At 41.7% G+C, this 15,919-nt stretch overlaps 1 protein-coding gene across 1 annotated transcript in view; it reads left to right on the forward strand.

The window, feature by feature from the left end:
• Positions 1–382: 382 nt before the first annotated feature.
• LOC134656347 (ral GTPase-activating protein subunit beta) overlaps positions 383–15,919 on the forward strand; it is a 32,752-nt gene continuing 17,215 nt past the window's right edge. Inside the window, exons 1-14 of the mRNA XM_063511866.1 lie at positions 383–554; positions 2,645–2,818; positions 3,796–4,033; positions 5,866–6,100; positions 6,708–6,868; positions 7,400–7,542; positions 8,712–8,829; positions 10,879–11,016; positions 12,143–12,238; positions 12,746–12,871; positions 13,694–13,771; positions 14,262–14,427; positions 14,958–15,167; positions 15,703–15,911. Of these exons, the coding sequence (XP_063367936.1) occupies positions 519–554; positions 2,645–2,818; positions 3,796–4,033; positions 5,866–6,100; positions 6,708–6,868; positions 7,400–7,542; positions 8,712–8,829; positions 10,879–11,016; positions 12,143–12,238; positions 12,746–12,871; positions 13,694–13,771; positions 14,262–14,427; positions 14,958–15,167; positions 15,703–15,911 (2,128 nt within the window). The 5' untranslated portion in view covers positions 383–518. The remainder of the gene's footprint in view (positions 555–2,644; positions 2,819–3,795; positions 4,034–5,865; positions 6,101–6,707; positions 6,869–7,399; positions 7,543–8,711; positions 8,830–10,878; positions 11,017–12,142; positions 12,239–12,745; positions 12,872–13,693; positions 13,772–14,261; positions 14,428–14,957; positions 15,168–15,702; positions 15,912–15,919) is intronic.

Below are 15,919 nucleotides of genomic sequence, written 5' to 3' on the forward strand. Positions count from 1 at the left end.
GTAATGTCAAATCTCTTCTGGCTAGTTCTGAACCCAATGTATTAAAACTGTTGGCATATTTTATTGATAAAAATAATATAAGTCTATAAATATTTCTTATGTATGTTCAGCTATATATGTGTTTATTGCTAATGTTATATTATTAAAACTATTTTTATAAGTGTATAATTCTCTAAATTCAAAATTCTGGGCTAAATCATATTAGGTGCACTCCTCAGTTTGTCCTTATATTATAACTAAACTTGACATTGGCAAAGTGCCCTGGCAGCAAAAGCCATTCTAACAAAAAAAAAAAAAACTTGTGAAAATCTTTAGAAAATAACTCGGGATACAGACTTTTACTCGTGTAGAATACGGCAGTTACCTAACTAATACTATTATACTATTTTAAAGCGTTGTCTGAGTGGATCAGTTCACAATACAATTTGAGTTGTATTTTGTTATTGTTTACGAAGCAGCTTGCTGCGCGTTGACTTGGAGACGAACGGGACAGCGGACGGCACCGTTATACCTTATTTATGAATGTGGGAATCTTCAATAGAGTCAACCATAAGGTGAGTAACCTTCCCTGTGCCTTAATAATCGAAGTTTTAATCTGCACACTATGTCTTCAAACTCGGATTAAGGTGCGTTTCATTACCGTAAGAGTTTTAATTGATTAGTTACAAAATGACCAGAAACAGTCTTGTATTTTTAATATACTTCACCTCAAGTGAACTTATGTAAGCCTATGTTTAGAAGATATTCTTTGACTATGGTGCCTTTAAAAATATAGTCATTGCAATCATTGGATGTTGAAATTTGTTAACCATGGTAGAAAGGATAACTAATTCAAACTATAAATATATTCTGCTTCAACAAATAATCTAAGTTCAAAATAAAATTTGTATGATGAAACTAAGCATCATCTTTCATCTAGCATAAAAAGGGCTATTACATACTATGGTCCAAAAATAAGTCAAATATTTGTTTTGTTATATATGTTTTTCAGGTGTGACCAATATTTGAATGTTGTAGTATAGTCAGCAGCAGAAATTGCTAAGTAAGCTAGGTGTTCAAAATTCCCTGGATGCGCTCTTATTCTCTTAACAATAAAGTCGTGTCAAGATTATTTTGAACACCTGGCCCGCGTAGCAAAATTTAATTATACTTATTTACATTTTGTAGTTGTGGTCTATAGTTGGGTGGTTTTACAGTATGAGGTAAAGTAGGTTAAATTATAATTTACAGTACCAATGACAAAAACACCAAGTAATCTATCTGTATATTTTAAACCAATATTTTCTACAAGCCTTACAAACTTACTGTATAAGCCCTGCATGTTATCATAACATAATACAACATCTTTTTACATAATTAACTAGTGTTCCACTTTTTTAGGGTTCCGTAGCCAAATGGCAAAAAACGGAACCCTTATAGATTCGTCATGTCTGTCCGTCTGTCTGTCCGTCCGTATGTCACAGCCACTTTTCTCCGAAACTATACGAACTATACTGTTGAAACTTGGTAAGTAGATGTATTCTGTGAACCGCATTAAGATTTTCACACAAAAATAAAAAAAAAAACAATAAATTTTTGGGGTTCCCCATACTTCGAACTGAAACTCAAAAATTTTTTTTTCATCAAACCCATACGTGTGGGGTATCTATGGATAGGTCTTCAAAAATGATATTGAGGTTTCTAATATCATTTTTTTCTAAACTGAATAGTTTGCGCGAGAGACACTTCCAAAGTGGTAAAATGTGTGTCCCCCCCCTGTAACTTCTAAAATAAGAGAATGATAAAACTAAAAAAAAATATATGATGTACAGTACCATGTAAACTTCCACCGAAAATTGGTTTGAACGAGATCTAGTAAGTAGTTTTTTTTAATACGTCATAAATCGCCTAAATACGGAACCCTTCATGGGCGAGTCCGACTCGCACTTGGCCGCTTTTTATTAACACTCATGAACACTTCACAAATATACGGCTAATAGTGCTGATGACAATTAATTCTAATATGTATATTATGCAACTGACTCATACATAGATACTATCAACATGAAATTCAGTTAGATTGCCAGATGGCCAGCTAGGTAGACTAAATTATGTTTAAACAGAGAATGTGTGTCACTTTGTTGTTGTTTTATTTTGTAAAGGTTGCTGCAACAAAACTCAATTTATATATTGTTTGTTGTATTGTTATATTAGGTTAGCTTATTACACCCGTAAAATACCAGTTTTACCCCCAGGTTAGGAACCACTGACTTAGATATTATATAATGGCAAATATGACCACTCTGTAACATCATTTTTTGTGTTTTTTTCTCATTTGGAATTTTTAGGACTTAAAGGAATGAGGCTTAAATCGTGTTTTTTTAATCGTTAATGCTTTAAAAAATATATCCAAATTATTTATTGAGTAAGTAATAGAAATGCAATTGCAAATTTTATGAGTGACACTATTTAGTGTTAGCTTTCTGATATGTTCTTTTTCCAGGGCCAGTTCCACCTATCTGTCTGTCCACTGTTAAAACATACACTAATTTAATTGTATGGGAAATGTCATAGTTTACTGCTGATTGCCATTGATCAGTCTGACAAGACAAGTTGGTGCAACAGGCCATTAGTTGTGAAACCCAAGATTTGATATGGTCCGCAGAACAAGGATTCAGGCGGTATGTACGCCGAGTGGAGCTCGCTGCCGCTCGAGGGCGGCGGGCACGGCGTGCTCGGCGCGGTCGGCGGCGCGGCCGGCGCGGGCCGCGACGTGGTGCTGGCGGTGGTGCGCCAGCTCACCTCGCACGAGCCCAGCCCGCTCACCACCGACGCTGAGGTACTTATTTTATTTATTATTGGGGTCACAGAACATATTAAAGAGGTTAGAATGGCTATCGCGCGTAGTTAGTATCGGAAACGGTGTCGTCGCTCGTTCCTCTCCACATTTACTAACACTCGCGCAACGGTAGTAAAAACTAGCTAGCGCCTTGTGTGCGTGGTGAATGGATACGCCTCCTTTAGACAGATTTGATGCCAGACATCTGAACGTTATTGTGGCGCAAAAAGGTATGTTTACTTTATTTTCGGTCAGCGCGGGCGAGTAGCATGCGAGCGTTTGCACAAAACCCTGCGGCAACACGTACCCTGCTCGCATCGCCATTCTAACCTTATTACTACTTGTTCTGTGATTGGGGTGGTATTGGGCCTTTGAGTGCCGCATCGACCAAGCTTTAATCTATTGTGACGGCCCTTTAAAGTTCATTACTAATGCCCGTTGCAACGGGTAGGACGCCGAGGTAACGAGGGACAGGCAGTGTGTACGTCAGGTATACAAACAAACCAGCTTGCGTGTAGGATCACGAGCAAGGATGATTACCCAACGCTTTTAAATTGGTACCTTGTAAAAACGATTGAAACTTGCGTCTCGCGACTTGATAACTAGTCGTAGAACGCAATTGAACGATTACAACTCAAACTGCTCAGGTTCGCGCGAATCATCATACAACTTGTAATCTTAATAGTGAAACTGAAGCAGAGATTGGAACGTTATTTGAAACAGGAACAGAAACTGGGATTAGGACTGGAGCTTTCAAATTTTTTTTTGCGTAGGTAAATGTTTAAACGTAACATTAATTTTATTTATACACTTGAGACTCTAATTGGAATCTTTCGCTTGCTCAGGACTCAAAAATTAGCAGTCGGAGCAAAAACGAGTTTTGCTACCTTGATGCCAAGCTTTGTGATAGGATAGCCGAATAAGAAAACTATACCAATGTTGCTAGAATGATAACTGACCGCTTCCGGTGTTGGCAGGTGGAATGGGTCCTCGAAGTGATCCGCTTCGGGCTGTCCCTGCCGCTCCACGAGCACGAGGCGCTCCGCGACTGCGTGCGCGTGTGCTGCTCGTGGCTGGCGCCGCTGCTGCCGCCCGCGCCGCCGGCGCAGCCCCCGCCGCCCGCGGTGCCGCCGCCGGTCGCCGCGGCGCCCAAACGATACGCGAGGAAGATACTCAGGCACTTGCATAATCTGTTCGTGCCGAGGCCTAATGAGAGTGAGTAGATATTTTTATTTCAATATTATTTTGATGATCGTCGTTTGTCCCCATAGACTAGGAATCCTCTAGACTGAGTTTAGAGCAATTATTTCATGAAACCGATGCTGCCAAAAATACGGGGGTGCGGGGGGACGAGGTGAGCGAATCCCGTGCCGTGATTGGTCCGTTCAAAGACACGGACCAATCACGGCACGGAATTACCTGTCTGTGTTGTCTTGTCTGTGTTTGTCCCTCTCTATGGCATTACGACAGATAGGACAAACGACGATCGTCAACTGATTAAGTTAGCAGCCGTTTATGAATAACGCCATGTCATATGAGTTAATGACGTTACTGTCTGTTTTCTCCACGTGATAAACTCTAAAATGATTGGATCGATTTGCATGTAAAAATGCAAGTTTTACTAACATTTGGTATTAAATAGTATTAATCATAATGTTGGGATGAATATTTGGCTATTATGAACTTTTAATTATGTATAATGTTTTTTATAATTTCTTAAAATTTTACAATGTCATTTGATTTAGTTTAAACACGATGTATATATTTCTTGACTTCTTTATAAAAACTGTGATTTAACTTGTAAATTTGTAAATAGACATATTAACATCCCATGCTCCCATGATATATCTAAACTACATATTCATAATTTTAAAACAATTTAAGGGATGCTGCTTCAAAAATATAATTAAACTAATGGTGTTATTTTGTAAATACTTATTCATAACTAATGGTATAATTTGTCAAAATCAACTCTTTCTTTTTCTGGACTTGAGCACAGATTACTTAACACCGACGCAGTTATGCCACTCTCATCACAGTACAACTCATATAAATACAGCAAGTGTCAAAACATTAGTCTTACGTCGAGAGCAGCGACGGACCGGTAAAACTAATTCGGTAATATGTTTTGAGTGGCGTATCTGGTCAACGTTTGGTTTGTATATTGGTTTTATAACGCACCCATTGCTCTTTCTTTCAAGCACTCACATTCATATATCAGACGGAACTGGGTGAGTAATAGTAACGCTTGATTTTTGCACGCTTTCCTTACTAATTCGTAGCACGGTTACTAATCTTTGATTTCTAATATTAACACGTTTGCGGACGGTAAGTGACGTCATTTGTCATAGGCTAAAGCAGCGGTCGGCAACCTTTTAGCACCCAAGGGCCACATAGTAGTTAACGTATTTGACGCGGGCCGCACTTCGGTAATATTTGTGACTTTAGCAGACATTGTCGTTTGTCAATATTACATACAAAATAGCCAGGGAGGCTCGCGGGCAGGGCCGGATTAAGCATGTCGGGGCCCCTAGGCAGTGTAATGCTCGGGGCCCCCTTACAGTAAATTCTGCATACATAATGTTCAGTTGTTCAGTACAGGAAAGTAAGTTTGCGGTTTTAATTTCAACCTTCCGGTGTCGGTTGAGCCGATCCTAACATGCCGAGCGATGTCTTTACCGCTCTTATTGCGTGGATATAAAGCTTTCTATCAGTTTTTGCTGATTCCTTTTTGCGTTAAGTGTGGGGAGAGCCCTTTTTTTTCAATAGGTAGTGAAATATTTTACGTCGACCGTACGCTACGCGAGAAGAAAATCTCACTTCCTGGCCAAGGCAAGACGTAAAACTTTACACAAACCGCAATGCGACGCTATGATAGGTCGATTTTATATGTTTTGTCCCTCACAGAGGCACGCGTAGACCACTTCTATAGGATGCTACCTTCTATGGTTAGAACAAAAATTTGACAGCTCCGAACAACTGACAGGCCGATATCGTCCGGCGGACTGGTAATCAGTGGGCCCCTTTACGCTCGCTTCGCTTTGCAGGCGGCGACCTCATCGGCAAGCAGGCCGTGCTCTGCCACCGCGTGCTCCGTCTCGCTCGCACCGTAGCCGGCTCAGCCGACCTGGGAGCCGCCGAGTGGAAGTCTCTTTTACTCTTACTGCTGGCCGCGGCGCGAGCGTTGCTGTCCCCGCCCGCCCCGCACCACTCCTCGGCTGATCAGTTGTGCAGACGAGTGTTAGCCGTGTTGTTGGAGGTGTGGCTGCTGGCGTGTCACAGGTGCGTGCAGCATTACTATATCTCCCTCTAACTCGCTGCTAGTGACTATGGCGTCTCTTGTACTCCTACTGCTTGCTGTCCCCGCCCGCCCCGCACTACTCCTCAGCTGATCAGCAGACGAGTGCCGTGTTTCTAGAGGTATGGCTGTTGGTTGCTCACTGGGGCATGCAGCATTACAAACGGCAGGCAAAAGTGGGAATCCATTAACACGAGTCCAATGGACGCGGTGCCTACCGCGTCGGCAATGTCAATCTATAGCTGTGTCCAGACGAGACAATTTTTCGCCAATCTGATGAAATTGTCCGATCAAATCAGGACGTGCGGACGCAATCGCCAATTTGGCTCGCCGAATTCGACCGCCGATTATGATTACGCAAGAATCAATTTATGATGCTAGTATTTTCGTTTTCGGCATTTTAATCTTAAATTGGTTATTAAATTGGAGATTGATGCCAATTATTTTCCTGATCATATCGGTCGATTTGCCCAGCCCGTCTGGACACAGCTTAAATTTTATTCTTAATATAAAAACTTGTAGTAATTGTTGGCTGGCAAGTTAAGATGCTCAAGGAGTTAACAAGACCAAAAACCAAACTATATATTACAGATGTTTCCCGTCACCCCCGCTATGGCGCACGCTTCGTGAACAGTGCATCCGTTGGCGCCACCGCGCGCCGCTCACGGAGCAGTGGACGAGAGTCTCGCTCTGCCTGACGGCGAGGCTGCTGGGGCATATGTACGGCCCGACCTTCCCCAAGATGCCTATTAGTGAGTTTTCAATTTATTAAATAAGCATTTCTTTTTCTTCTTAGCCGTGTACTTCTGACAGAGTAGTCGTGGTCATGGGGAGCGTTGAACAGCTGTTTGTATTGTCTCCCGCCATATCTATGTGGTATCCATTGATTCCAGTAGGCTTAGCGCGGGTGCGCTGCGACAGTATCTCACATTCGAGATAGGTTATCCATATTTTGCCAACTGTATTTCCTAATTAAAGAGGTTATCCATATTTTGCCAACTGTATTTCCTAATTAAAGAAGGACGGGTAGACTATCTTGCGGGCGCGAATGGTGAGATAATGACTAATTTGATATTTATGCATAAAGTGACCATAAAGATAAACACATGTTTCTATATCTTATAAATTCTATATTTATTTCGATCAGTAACCACTACAAGCGATCGCCAATATAACACAAAATTCATTAATTTTGTCTTTCGTATTCGCAAAAAATTACATACAAACATAGTCACTTGAAATATAACTTAAGAGTCCCTCAAGTTTATTTTGTATATGTGTAGGCGAAGAAGACGCCAACCTGATCCCCCCGGACATGTCCGCCGAGGCGGTCATGCAGTCCTGGTACCGCATACTCCACACCATCGGCAACCCGGTGGACCTGTGCCGGCCGCATGTCATCAGCCAGACTCCTGACTTTTTGCAGGTACAAAAAACAAGAACATGTATAGTATGAATTATCTCAGATGAATTTTTCGGGCTCGAGCACTAATCTGTTAAACAAAAGCCTTTGTTTCTTTTAAGAGCGGTCTTCAGCACGTGCCAAAGTAATCATGTCGTTTAAAAAGCAACTATCGTGATAGTATTAAGGTTCAAATTTACGTGACAGTTCATTCTGAGAACAATCAGGGTGGTCTTTTCTTTGGAGATAACAAAACGTGTTATCTCCAAATGGGTTGTTTCATGAATTTGAACCATACAAATAGAATGGTAAATTTGCTTTTTAACCTGTCGAATCCCACGATATGACGTCATCATAAGCGTTCTGGCTCATATATGAGCCGTGGGAGTTGACAGATTAAACGGGTTTGTTCCCGTTACTTATGTAGGGTCTATTAGCAGTAAACAGGTGTAAGCACTGCATAAAGGAAACAATACCTTTTGTTTAATAGACTAGGGCCCGAGCCCGAAAAATTCATCTGAGATAATTCATACTATACGAATATGACCGAGGTGTCAGTTGTTATCTATCTGTCTTGTCCTCCAAAAAACACTCCTTGTAAGCTATGCGTTTTTCATTATAAAGATCTATAAGTAAATCAGCTCTGTAGGTTCAATATTTACTGAGATACAAGTCAGCAAAAATGGGTAATTTGTCCAGTACCTATACTGAAATTTTATTTTATTTTATGATAAAAAGATTTTTTTTTCGATCCAGTTTTTGGGTTTTTTCAAAATGGCGGAGTCATGGTATCTCGCGCCTAAACAACTAGCCGTACTGATATCATTAGAGTCTGGAATTCAAAAGGCAAACAAGAGTATTGCTCAAATAAATTATCACAACAAGGCTACTTTTGTCGTTATGCAAAATAGCATATTCATAATAGCAGCCAAATATCCGTATCAACATTGTATTATATGTAGTACCATAGAGAAATATAGTAAGACAAGAGTGCTCACTCCATACATCAGTTCAGACTATTAATTTCAGTGTCGACATCTAGCATCGAGTAGCGGAACTATCAGTACTGCTACATCTATTGTCAAGTAGCAGTACTGATAGTTCCGCTACTCGATGCTAGATGCTAATAGTCTTTTTGGTACTAAAACTAATGTATGGAGTGAGCACTCTATGTATTTTTTTCTCTATGGTAGTACTCAGTACTGGAGGAGGGCGCGCGCGACCCGTCGCAGCACCCGTGCCTGCAGGCGCTGCCGGCGATCTTCCACAACGCCATGCGAGGGCTCGCTGCGCATGTTGACGCGTTCCTTGGTATGTATGCTGCCCTGGTACTTAGACCAACGTTAACTGATCAATGATCATTCACCTGGTTGCACCAAACCGTCTGTTACCGTTAAAACGTTCGCTAAATTTTATTGTCGGTATTGGAAGTTTTATAGTCCTCTGCTGTGTGACGTTGATCATTCCGTCAACTGGCGTTGGTGCAACTGGCCCTAAGCCTTCTTGTCTTTCATCTTTCGAAGCTTTATATTACCTACTAGCTTTTGCCCGCAGCTTCGCACGCACAGGAGAGTTTTTTTTTATTGGACCCCCGTTTCACCCCTTTAGGGGATGAATTTTGAAAAATCCTTTCTTAGTGGACCCCTAGACCTTATAAGGAACCTACTTGCCAAATTTGGACTTTCTAGTCCCATCGGTTTGGGCTGTGCGTTGATTTAAGTCAGTCAGTCAATTAGGTCTTTCACGTTTATATATATATATATATATATATATATATATAGATTTCAAATGTATTCTGTAGAGTCTGTTCGGAAAGAGAAGAGTCGTGGAATGTATTGGGCCCCATACATTCCACGACTCTTCTCTTTCCGCACAGACTATATTTACAAAAGGCTCATTTAAACTAACCCCAATTTGCATGTGTTTTCGCGCACCGTTTAAATGAGCCTATTACATAATAAGATTATTTTGAAATATGGATCAGTCGATCACATATATTTGAATACAAGAGAATTGGCTTGCAGAAGAAGTGCCTGCCTTTACATTACTTGCACTCACTAAACTGTTGCTTGCTTGTTATACTTTTATCCATTATAAAACATGTAAAAGGATTGGTCTAAGTGTGGTAGCGCAGCTGTGTGCGAGGATTAAAGTCACCATTAGAAACGCCAATAAGAAATATAATTTCTTTCGAGAGCAATATAACGGCAATTTTCTTGTATTCAATTTATTTACTGTTCTGAGGCTGTGTGCGATTGTGTGAGTTGGGTTTCGGTGATGGGACGAGATTGTGTTATACACCGTGGGACTGTTGATTTTGATTTTATTCTTTTGGGGATTCTTGTCTATTGTATATTTCATTTCTTACCGTGCCTGTGATAGCTATCACTCTGGTAAAATTTGTGACTTCAAGGCGAACTTTGTTATTTATTATTACCATCGCCCACACTGTTAACTGACAGTTCGAAAACCTTATTACATAATTATACAAAAGGCATAAAGGTCCACCGATAGACAGTTAAGAGTGTTGCTGTTTGTAGGTACAGTCAGGGTCAAATACTTTGTAGCAACCAAAGTAGCCAAATAGTTCGGTACACCATACTAAATATATTGTTGGTATTTGGCCACTTTGACTGCTACAAAGTATTTGACGCTGACTGTACCACAGTGATAGCTGTCTATATTATTTTAATTATTTTGAAGTTGGTGTTCTACTGGTGTTCTATCGTTATAGCTCATATTTAAACGCAGCACTGTAACAGTATAGTCTAGATTCAAAATATGCTACTTACGCCCATGTTTCCGTAATTTCATAAGGAATTTTGGTATAAGTAGTGTGTGAAAATCAATTATGGCACCTAAAATAAAAAAGTAAAATATGCGAGTCGGTAACGATAAAAAATAAAGTTCAACTAACACAATTCCTTATGAACATTTCAAATTGGGTTTCCAACATTTAATGAACCAAAATGGCGTTACTGAACTACTTCGAATTTGTTATATGTATTTCATTAGTGTCAGCTTAGTGGGTTAAAACCTGGCTATAATGGAGTCAGAAATTTATAAACATGGTTGGGTGCATAGACTTTTAGGGTGAATTTGTGTTTATTTCATATAGTTTGCCTTTGTTCCATAGAGTTACGTTTTACCGAAAGGGTTTTTTTTAAATTGAAAATTATATTTCTCTAAACAATTATAGTTTTAAACTGTTAACTTATACGATCATTGCCAAATCTTAGAAAAAATTTCAGCGAACTATAACTCGGTGGAACGAAACTATCTGTGGCAGAATGAAAGGAGATTAATTCGTGGACCATCTCGAGTAGGGTTTTGTGAGGTATAGCCGGGTATTGGGCACAGGGCGGGGCTCGGAGCGGTGGTGGGAGGCGGGCGTCAGCGGCTCCAGCGTCGTGGAGGAGGGGGACACGCCCCCCGCGCACCGCCGCCTCGCCAAGTCCTACAGCGTGGCCGGCAAGGCCAGGGACAAGACCGAGAAAGGTATACACTGCTATAGCTGTCGCACACTGGGACACATGCTCGGAGCAAGGGCAACAGCGGGGTGGAGGGGGACACGCCCCCCGCGCACCGCCGCCTCGCCAAGTCCTACAGCGTGGCCGGCAAGGCCAGGGACAAGACCGAGAAAGGTATACACTGCTATAGCTGTCGCACACTGCGACCCATGCTCGGAGCAAGGGCTACAGCGGGGTGGAGGGGGACACGCCCCCCGCGCACCGCCGCCTCGCCAAGTCCTACAGCGTGGCCGGCAAGGCCAGGGACAAGACCGAGAAAGGTATACACTGCTATAGCTGTCGCACACTGCGACACATGCTCGGAGCAAGGGCAACAGCGGGGTGGAGGGGGACACGCCCCCCGCGTACCGTCGTCTCGCCAAGTCCAGAAAGGTATACACTGCTATAGCTGTCGCACACTAGGACACTGGCTTCAGAGGCAACGCGACAGCGGGGTGGAAAGGTATACTCTGCTGTAACCAGCGACCATCATCATAGAAAGACTTCCTTCCCTGGACATGTCCACTAGGACACTGGCTTCAGAGGCAACGCGACAGCGGGGTGGAGAAGTATACACTGCTGTAACCAGTGACCATCATATCAGTAGAAAGACTTCCTTACCTGGATATGTCCAGTACAGCAATGAGCAGCTGGGCGGCCCATGTAGGGGCATGTGGGGGCGGCTGCCACTCAAGTTATAATTTTACAAGCTCCAGATTGGTAAGAAGTTAAGAACCAATCACTAGTCAAAAAACTTCTCGTGAAGTTGTCATTGTACGTATGAAAATCGCATCTATTGCCAGTTTAAACTTGTAAAATTATAAAATAGAGCCTTCTAAGGTAAGTGTTTGTCATATACCTACTTAGTAGGTACCTGCTTTTTTTTTGCACAAATGAGTTTAAAGTTTCGGTTGTGAACGTAGTGTGTTCATGTGTTGTACATTGTTTGGTTTGCACATTCCGGGTTCACGTAGTAGTTCATAAACTTTTGCTTATTTTTACTTTCCTTCTCAAAACGCTTCCTGGAGTGTTTTCTTTGGGTTCTTCCAAAGCGGGTTTTACTGTAGTTAGATTGTATTTTAACGGTTGTTATTGTTTAACTAACTTGTGCGTAGGTACCCCACGGTCATCTCTAATCGGACTGACGGCGGGAGGCGGCAGGCCTGCTAGTGTGGCGCCTACTACGCCACCTAATTCTATCGTCTCGCAAGGTATGTTACCCTGGTGTTACCCTGGTTTACCTTTTTCTAAGACTTGCTCTTAGTATAATAAAAAACCGGTCAAGTGCGAGTCGGACTCGCGTTCTAAGGGTTCCGTACTTTACCCAATTTTTAACAATGTATTTTTTTATGTGGAATGAAATGCCTTTTAAACCCGTAGGGGTCGGATCAAAAACTATGTAATTCAGTCCGACTCACGCTTGACTGCACATTCCTAATAGCTTTCCTGTCATCTATAGGTAAAGAACTATTTTGTGTATTTTTTTTTTAATATTTTAGCCCAGTAGTTTCGGTCATAAAGGGGGGAATGGACGGACGGACAGACAGACGCACGAGTGATCCTATAAGGTTTCCGTTTTTTTTTCCTTTTGAGGGTACCGAACCCCAAATTTTTTTATTAACAAAAGTCTGATTTCCTTGCTAATGACTATCTTCAACGTTGTTATAAGGCGTTATGAAAGTGGTGGAAAAACATTGATTTACAGTGCTTTTTTCCAGTGTGTGATTCGGAGAAGCCGCCCCTGACTCCACTGCGTCCGAAAGTGAACTCCATCTTCCATTTGTTCGGCGAGTGGCTGTTCGAAGCGGCACTCATCGGGACTACGCCGTCCTACAACAACCAACGTAATTATTTCATTTGGTATTTAAACTCTACCCGCCCAAAGACCTATAAAAAGATCTCCTGTTCCATTCTAATTTGAATCTTTGTTTAGACAAGTCTAAATTGCATTTTAAGTGCCAAGTTTTGACGTCCGGGCGGCTAAAGAATAAAAGTTTTTAGCAAACATTTCATTTTTGGTACAAGCTTTTATCGCTGACTGTATTTTTCTTTCCACAGACAACTAATACTCATCGAGACAATTCTAAAAACCCCAAACACAAATAGGTTGCGTTGTTTTATCACAGAATTCCTATGGCCACCTGTCTCCATCATCAGATCAGCTCCATGGTACCATAATATTGCATTGTCACCCGACTTACACACGTATACAAATTTTCAGCTTCATCGGAAACCGGGAAGTGGGTCAAAAATAACTTGTAAAATTTGACCCGTATAAACATAATATATATACTTACATACGAGTAGGTCCGGTCGAAAGTACATATTAATTTATGACCCGTTTCGTACCTTTTTGACAGTGACAATCAATATGAAAGTTGCTTGTAATAAAATATTTACGTTTACAGACACTTTTCATTAAAGTTTATACAAGTTTTTGTCACAAGCTTTCATGAAAAATACCCGTTTGTTATATTTTACGGTTAACTTCTCTTACTGCCATACTAAGTACGAGACCGTTAAAACTAGGTTTTGAATTTCAGAACGCTAGGTCATATTTTTTTACCGGTAATAGCTTGGCACTGTATTCTGATTACTGACAGTGCGATTGACGAGTTCTTTGAAACAAATTTGAGGATGTAAATAATTAAAATAATTGTTTTCAGAACGAGCCGATGGCACTCCACCACCGCCATCTTTGTCGGATGCCACGAGCAAGCTGAATATGGCAGCTTACCAACCAGGTAACGTACTTAAATAGGCCAAATAAATAAACTAGAATGAACTCATTGCAGGTGACTTTAAAAAAAAACCTACCTAAATACCAGTCACGGCCCAATCATTAAAAAAAAAGTTTACTCCAATGTACAGCTCTTAGTGTCTTAAGATCGGTTTTCGTAGGATAGCGGTGCCGTCATATAGCGGCCGTCTCCATACTAAATAATACGGCTAATATGGATGTCGTAGTATTTGTATGGAGACGGCCGCTATATGACGGCACCGCTTTCGGAGGAAACCAAAGCTTTATTAACGTAACCGCCATTTCTCTATGCCGCCAGGGAACTTCTCTCAGCGGTGCCAAACTTTTGTTCTCAAATCAATATCAAGTTAAGTTAAAAAGATCGATTGCGCCTCCTAGCATTCTTAAATAAGCTTCACTGGCTTTAATTCCAAAAGTACCAGGAACGTATAGCGACAACGATTATAATTCTAACCATACCTATCCTTTTGTAGGTCGCGCCGAAGCCCTAGGCGCCCTATGTCGCGTACTTTGCTCCAAGCAGTGTCGCGAAGAAGTTTCAGCACAGTACCTAGCCCGTTGCTACGCAGCTATACATCGCGGGCTGAGAGACCCGCCCACTGCACCCGCTGTAGTACTCAATGCGCCTGATATATTCAGGTAAAGAAGTTTGAACCTTAATGCTTGACTCATAGAGCCGTTATCACAAGTAGTGTCGTCAAGAAGTTTCATCACAGTACCTAGCCCGTTGCTACGCAGCTATACATCGCGGGCTGAGGGACCCGCCCACTGCACCCGCTGTAGTACTCAATGCGCCTGATATATTCAGGTAAAGAAGTTTGAACCTTAATGCTTGACTCATAGAGCCGTTATCACAAGTAGTGTCGTCAAGAAGTTTCATCACAGTACCTAGCCCGTTGCTACGCAGCTATACATCGCGGGCTGAGGGACCCGCCTACTGCGCCCGCTGTCGTACTCAATGCGCCTGATATATTCAGGTAAACTTTTATTTTGAACCTTAATGCGTAAGCTATTGAGTCGATATTTGTAGCCTGTTGCTACTGCTCTACAAGCTCTTAATATGACCCAAGCGATATAGGTGGTACTAGATTGGTATTCTACTTTGAACCTTATTGGTTGACTTGTGGGGTCTATATTTGTCTGAAGCTTATTTATTATTTCGCTTACAGATTGGACCTAGATGGCGTGTTGGTGTTAGTTCCTGACTTCATCACAGCACTAGAGCACATCCTAACAGAGCGAGAGCCTAAACTGGAATGCGGTTCCATAGACAAGCGAGAGCTGCGCAAGGCTGCCATCAGCGCGTTGTTGTCTCTGGTCGCCTTCCCTCACCATTATAAGGGGCTGCCGGTTCCGGAGTTCCCTGGGTGCAATGAGTAGTAAGTGAAACGCTTACATAGTTATGTTATCCTGGTATCCGTCTAAATGGTTACGAAGGTAAAATATGAGAAGGTTAAGAAAGATCCATAGACAAAAGAGATTAACTTGTGAAAAAACTACTTGCAGAATAAATTTATGGATGTTCAATTCTGAGAGCTGCTCAAAGCGAACTTAAGCGCAAGTTTTGTCGCTGGTCACCTACATTGGGCTTTTGGTTTCGAGGTTCACTTGGTTATGGTATTCTGAAGAATACATATTTTATTTACATTGTCACAGAGTTCAAAATCCAAATCATGAGTGGGTTACATAGAGGAAAGTTTATCATAGACATGCGAGACACGCGTGCTTTTATTTTATTTCTATACTGACATTCGAGTAAATGAGAGAGCCGACGGTAATATGTTTTCATTTGTCACCTTATTACAAAGGAGCAAGCTTCAAAACTGTAATTTACAGTCTTTAAATACATTTTTGACGTTGACTGTACAATTCTGAACCATATCACCACCAACTACAGCTCAGTTTCCCTTACAGCGCCGGCATGACACTAGGCGACTACGCCCGCGGCAAGATATCCCTAATCTGCGTTACAGCAGTCCAAGTTGAAACGTCAGACGCACTAGCAGTACCTTTGCTAAGCGCTCTGTACCTGTGTGTGAGGCATAACGCGCAGGTATCGACGGCGAGTAAGGCGCATAGCGCGCCGCCCGGCTCGACTATGTCGCATAGCACGGATTATAAAGGTAAGGTT

The sequence above is a fragment of the Cydia amplana genome, chromosome 18, assembly GCF_948474715.1.
Source record: "Cydia amplana chromosome 18, ilCydAmpl1.1, whole genome shotgun sequence".
Taxonomy (NCBI): Eukaryota; Metazoa; Arthropoda; class Insecta; order Lepidoptera; family Tortricidae; genus Cydia; species Cydia amplana.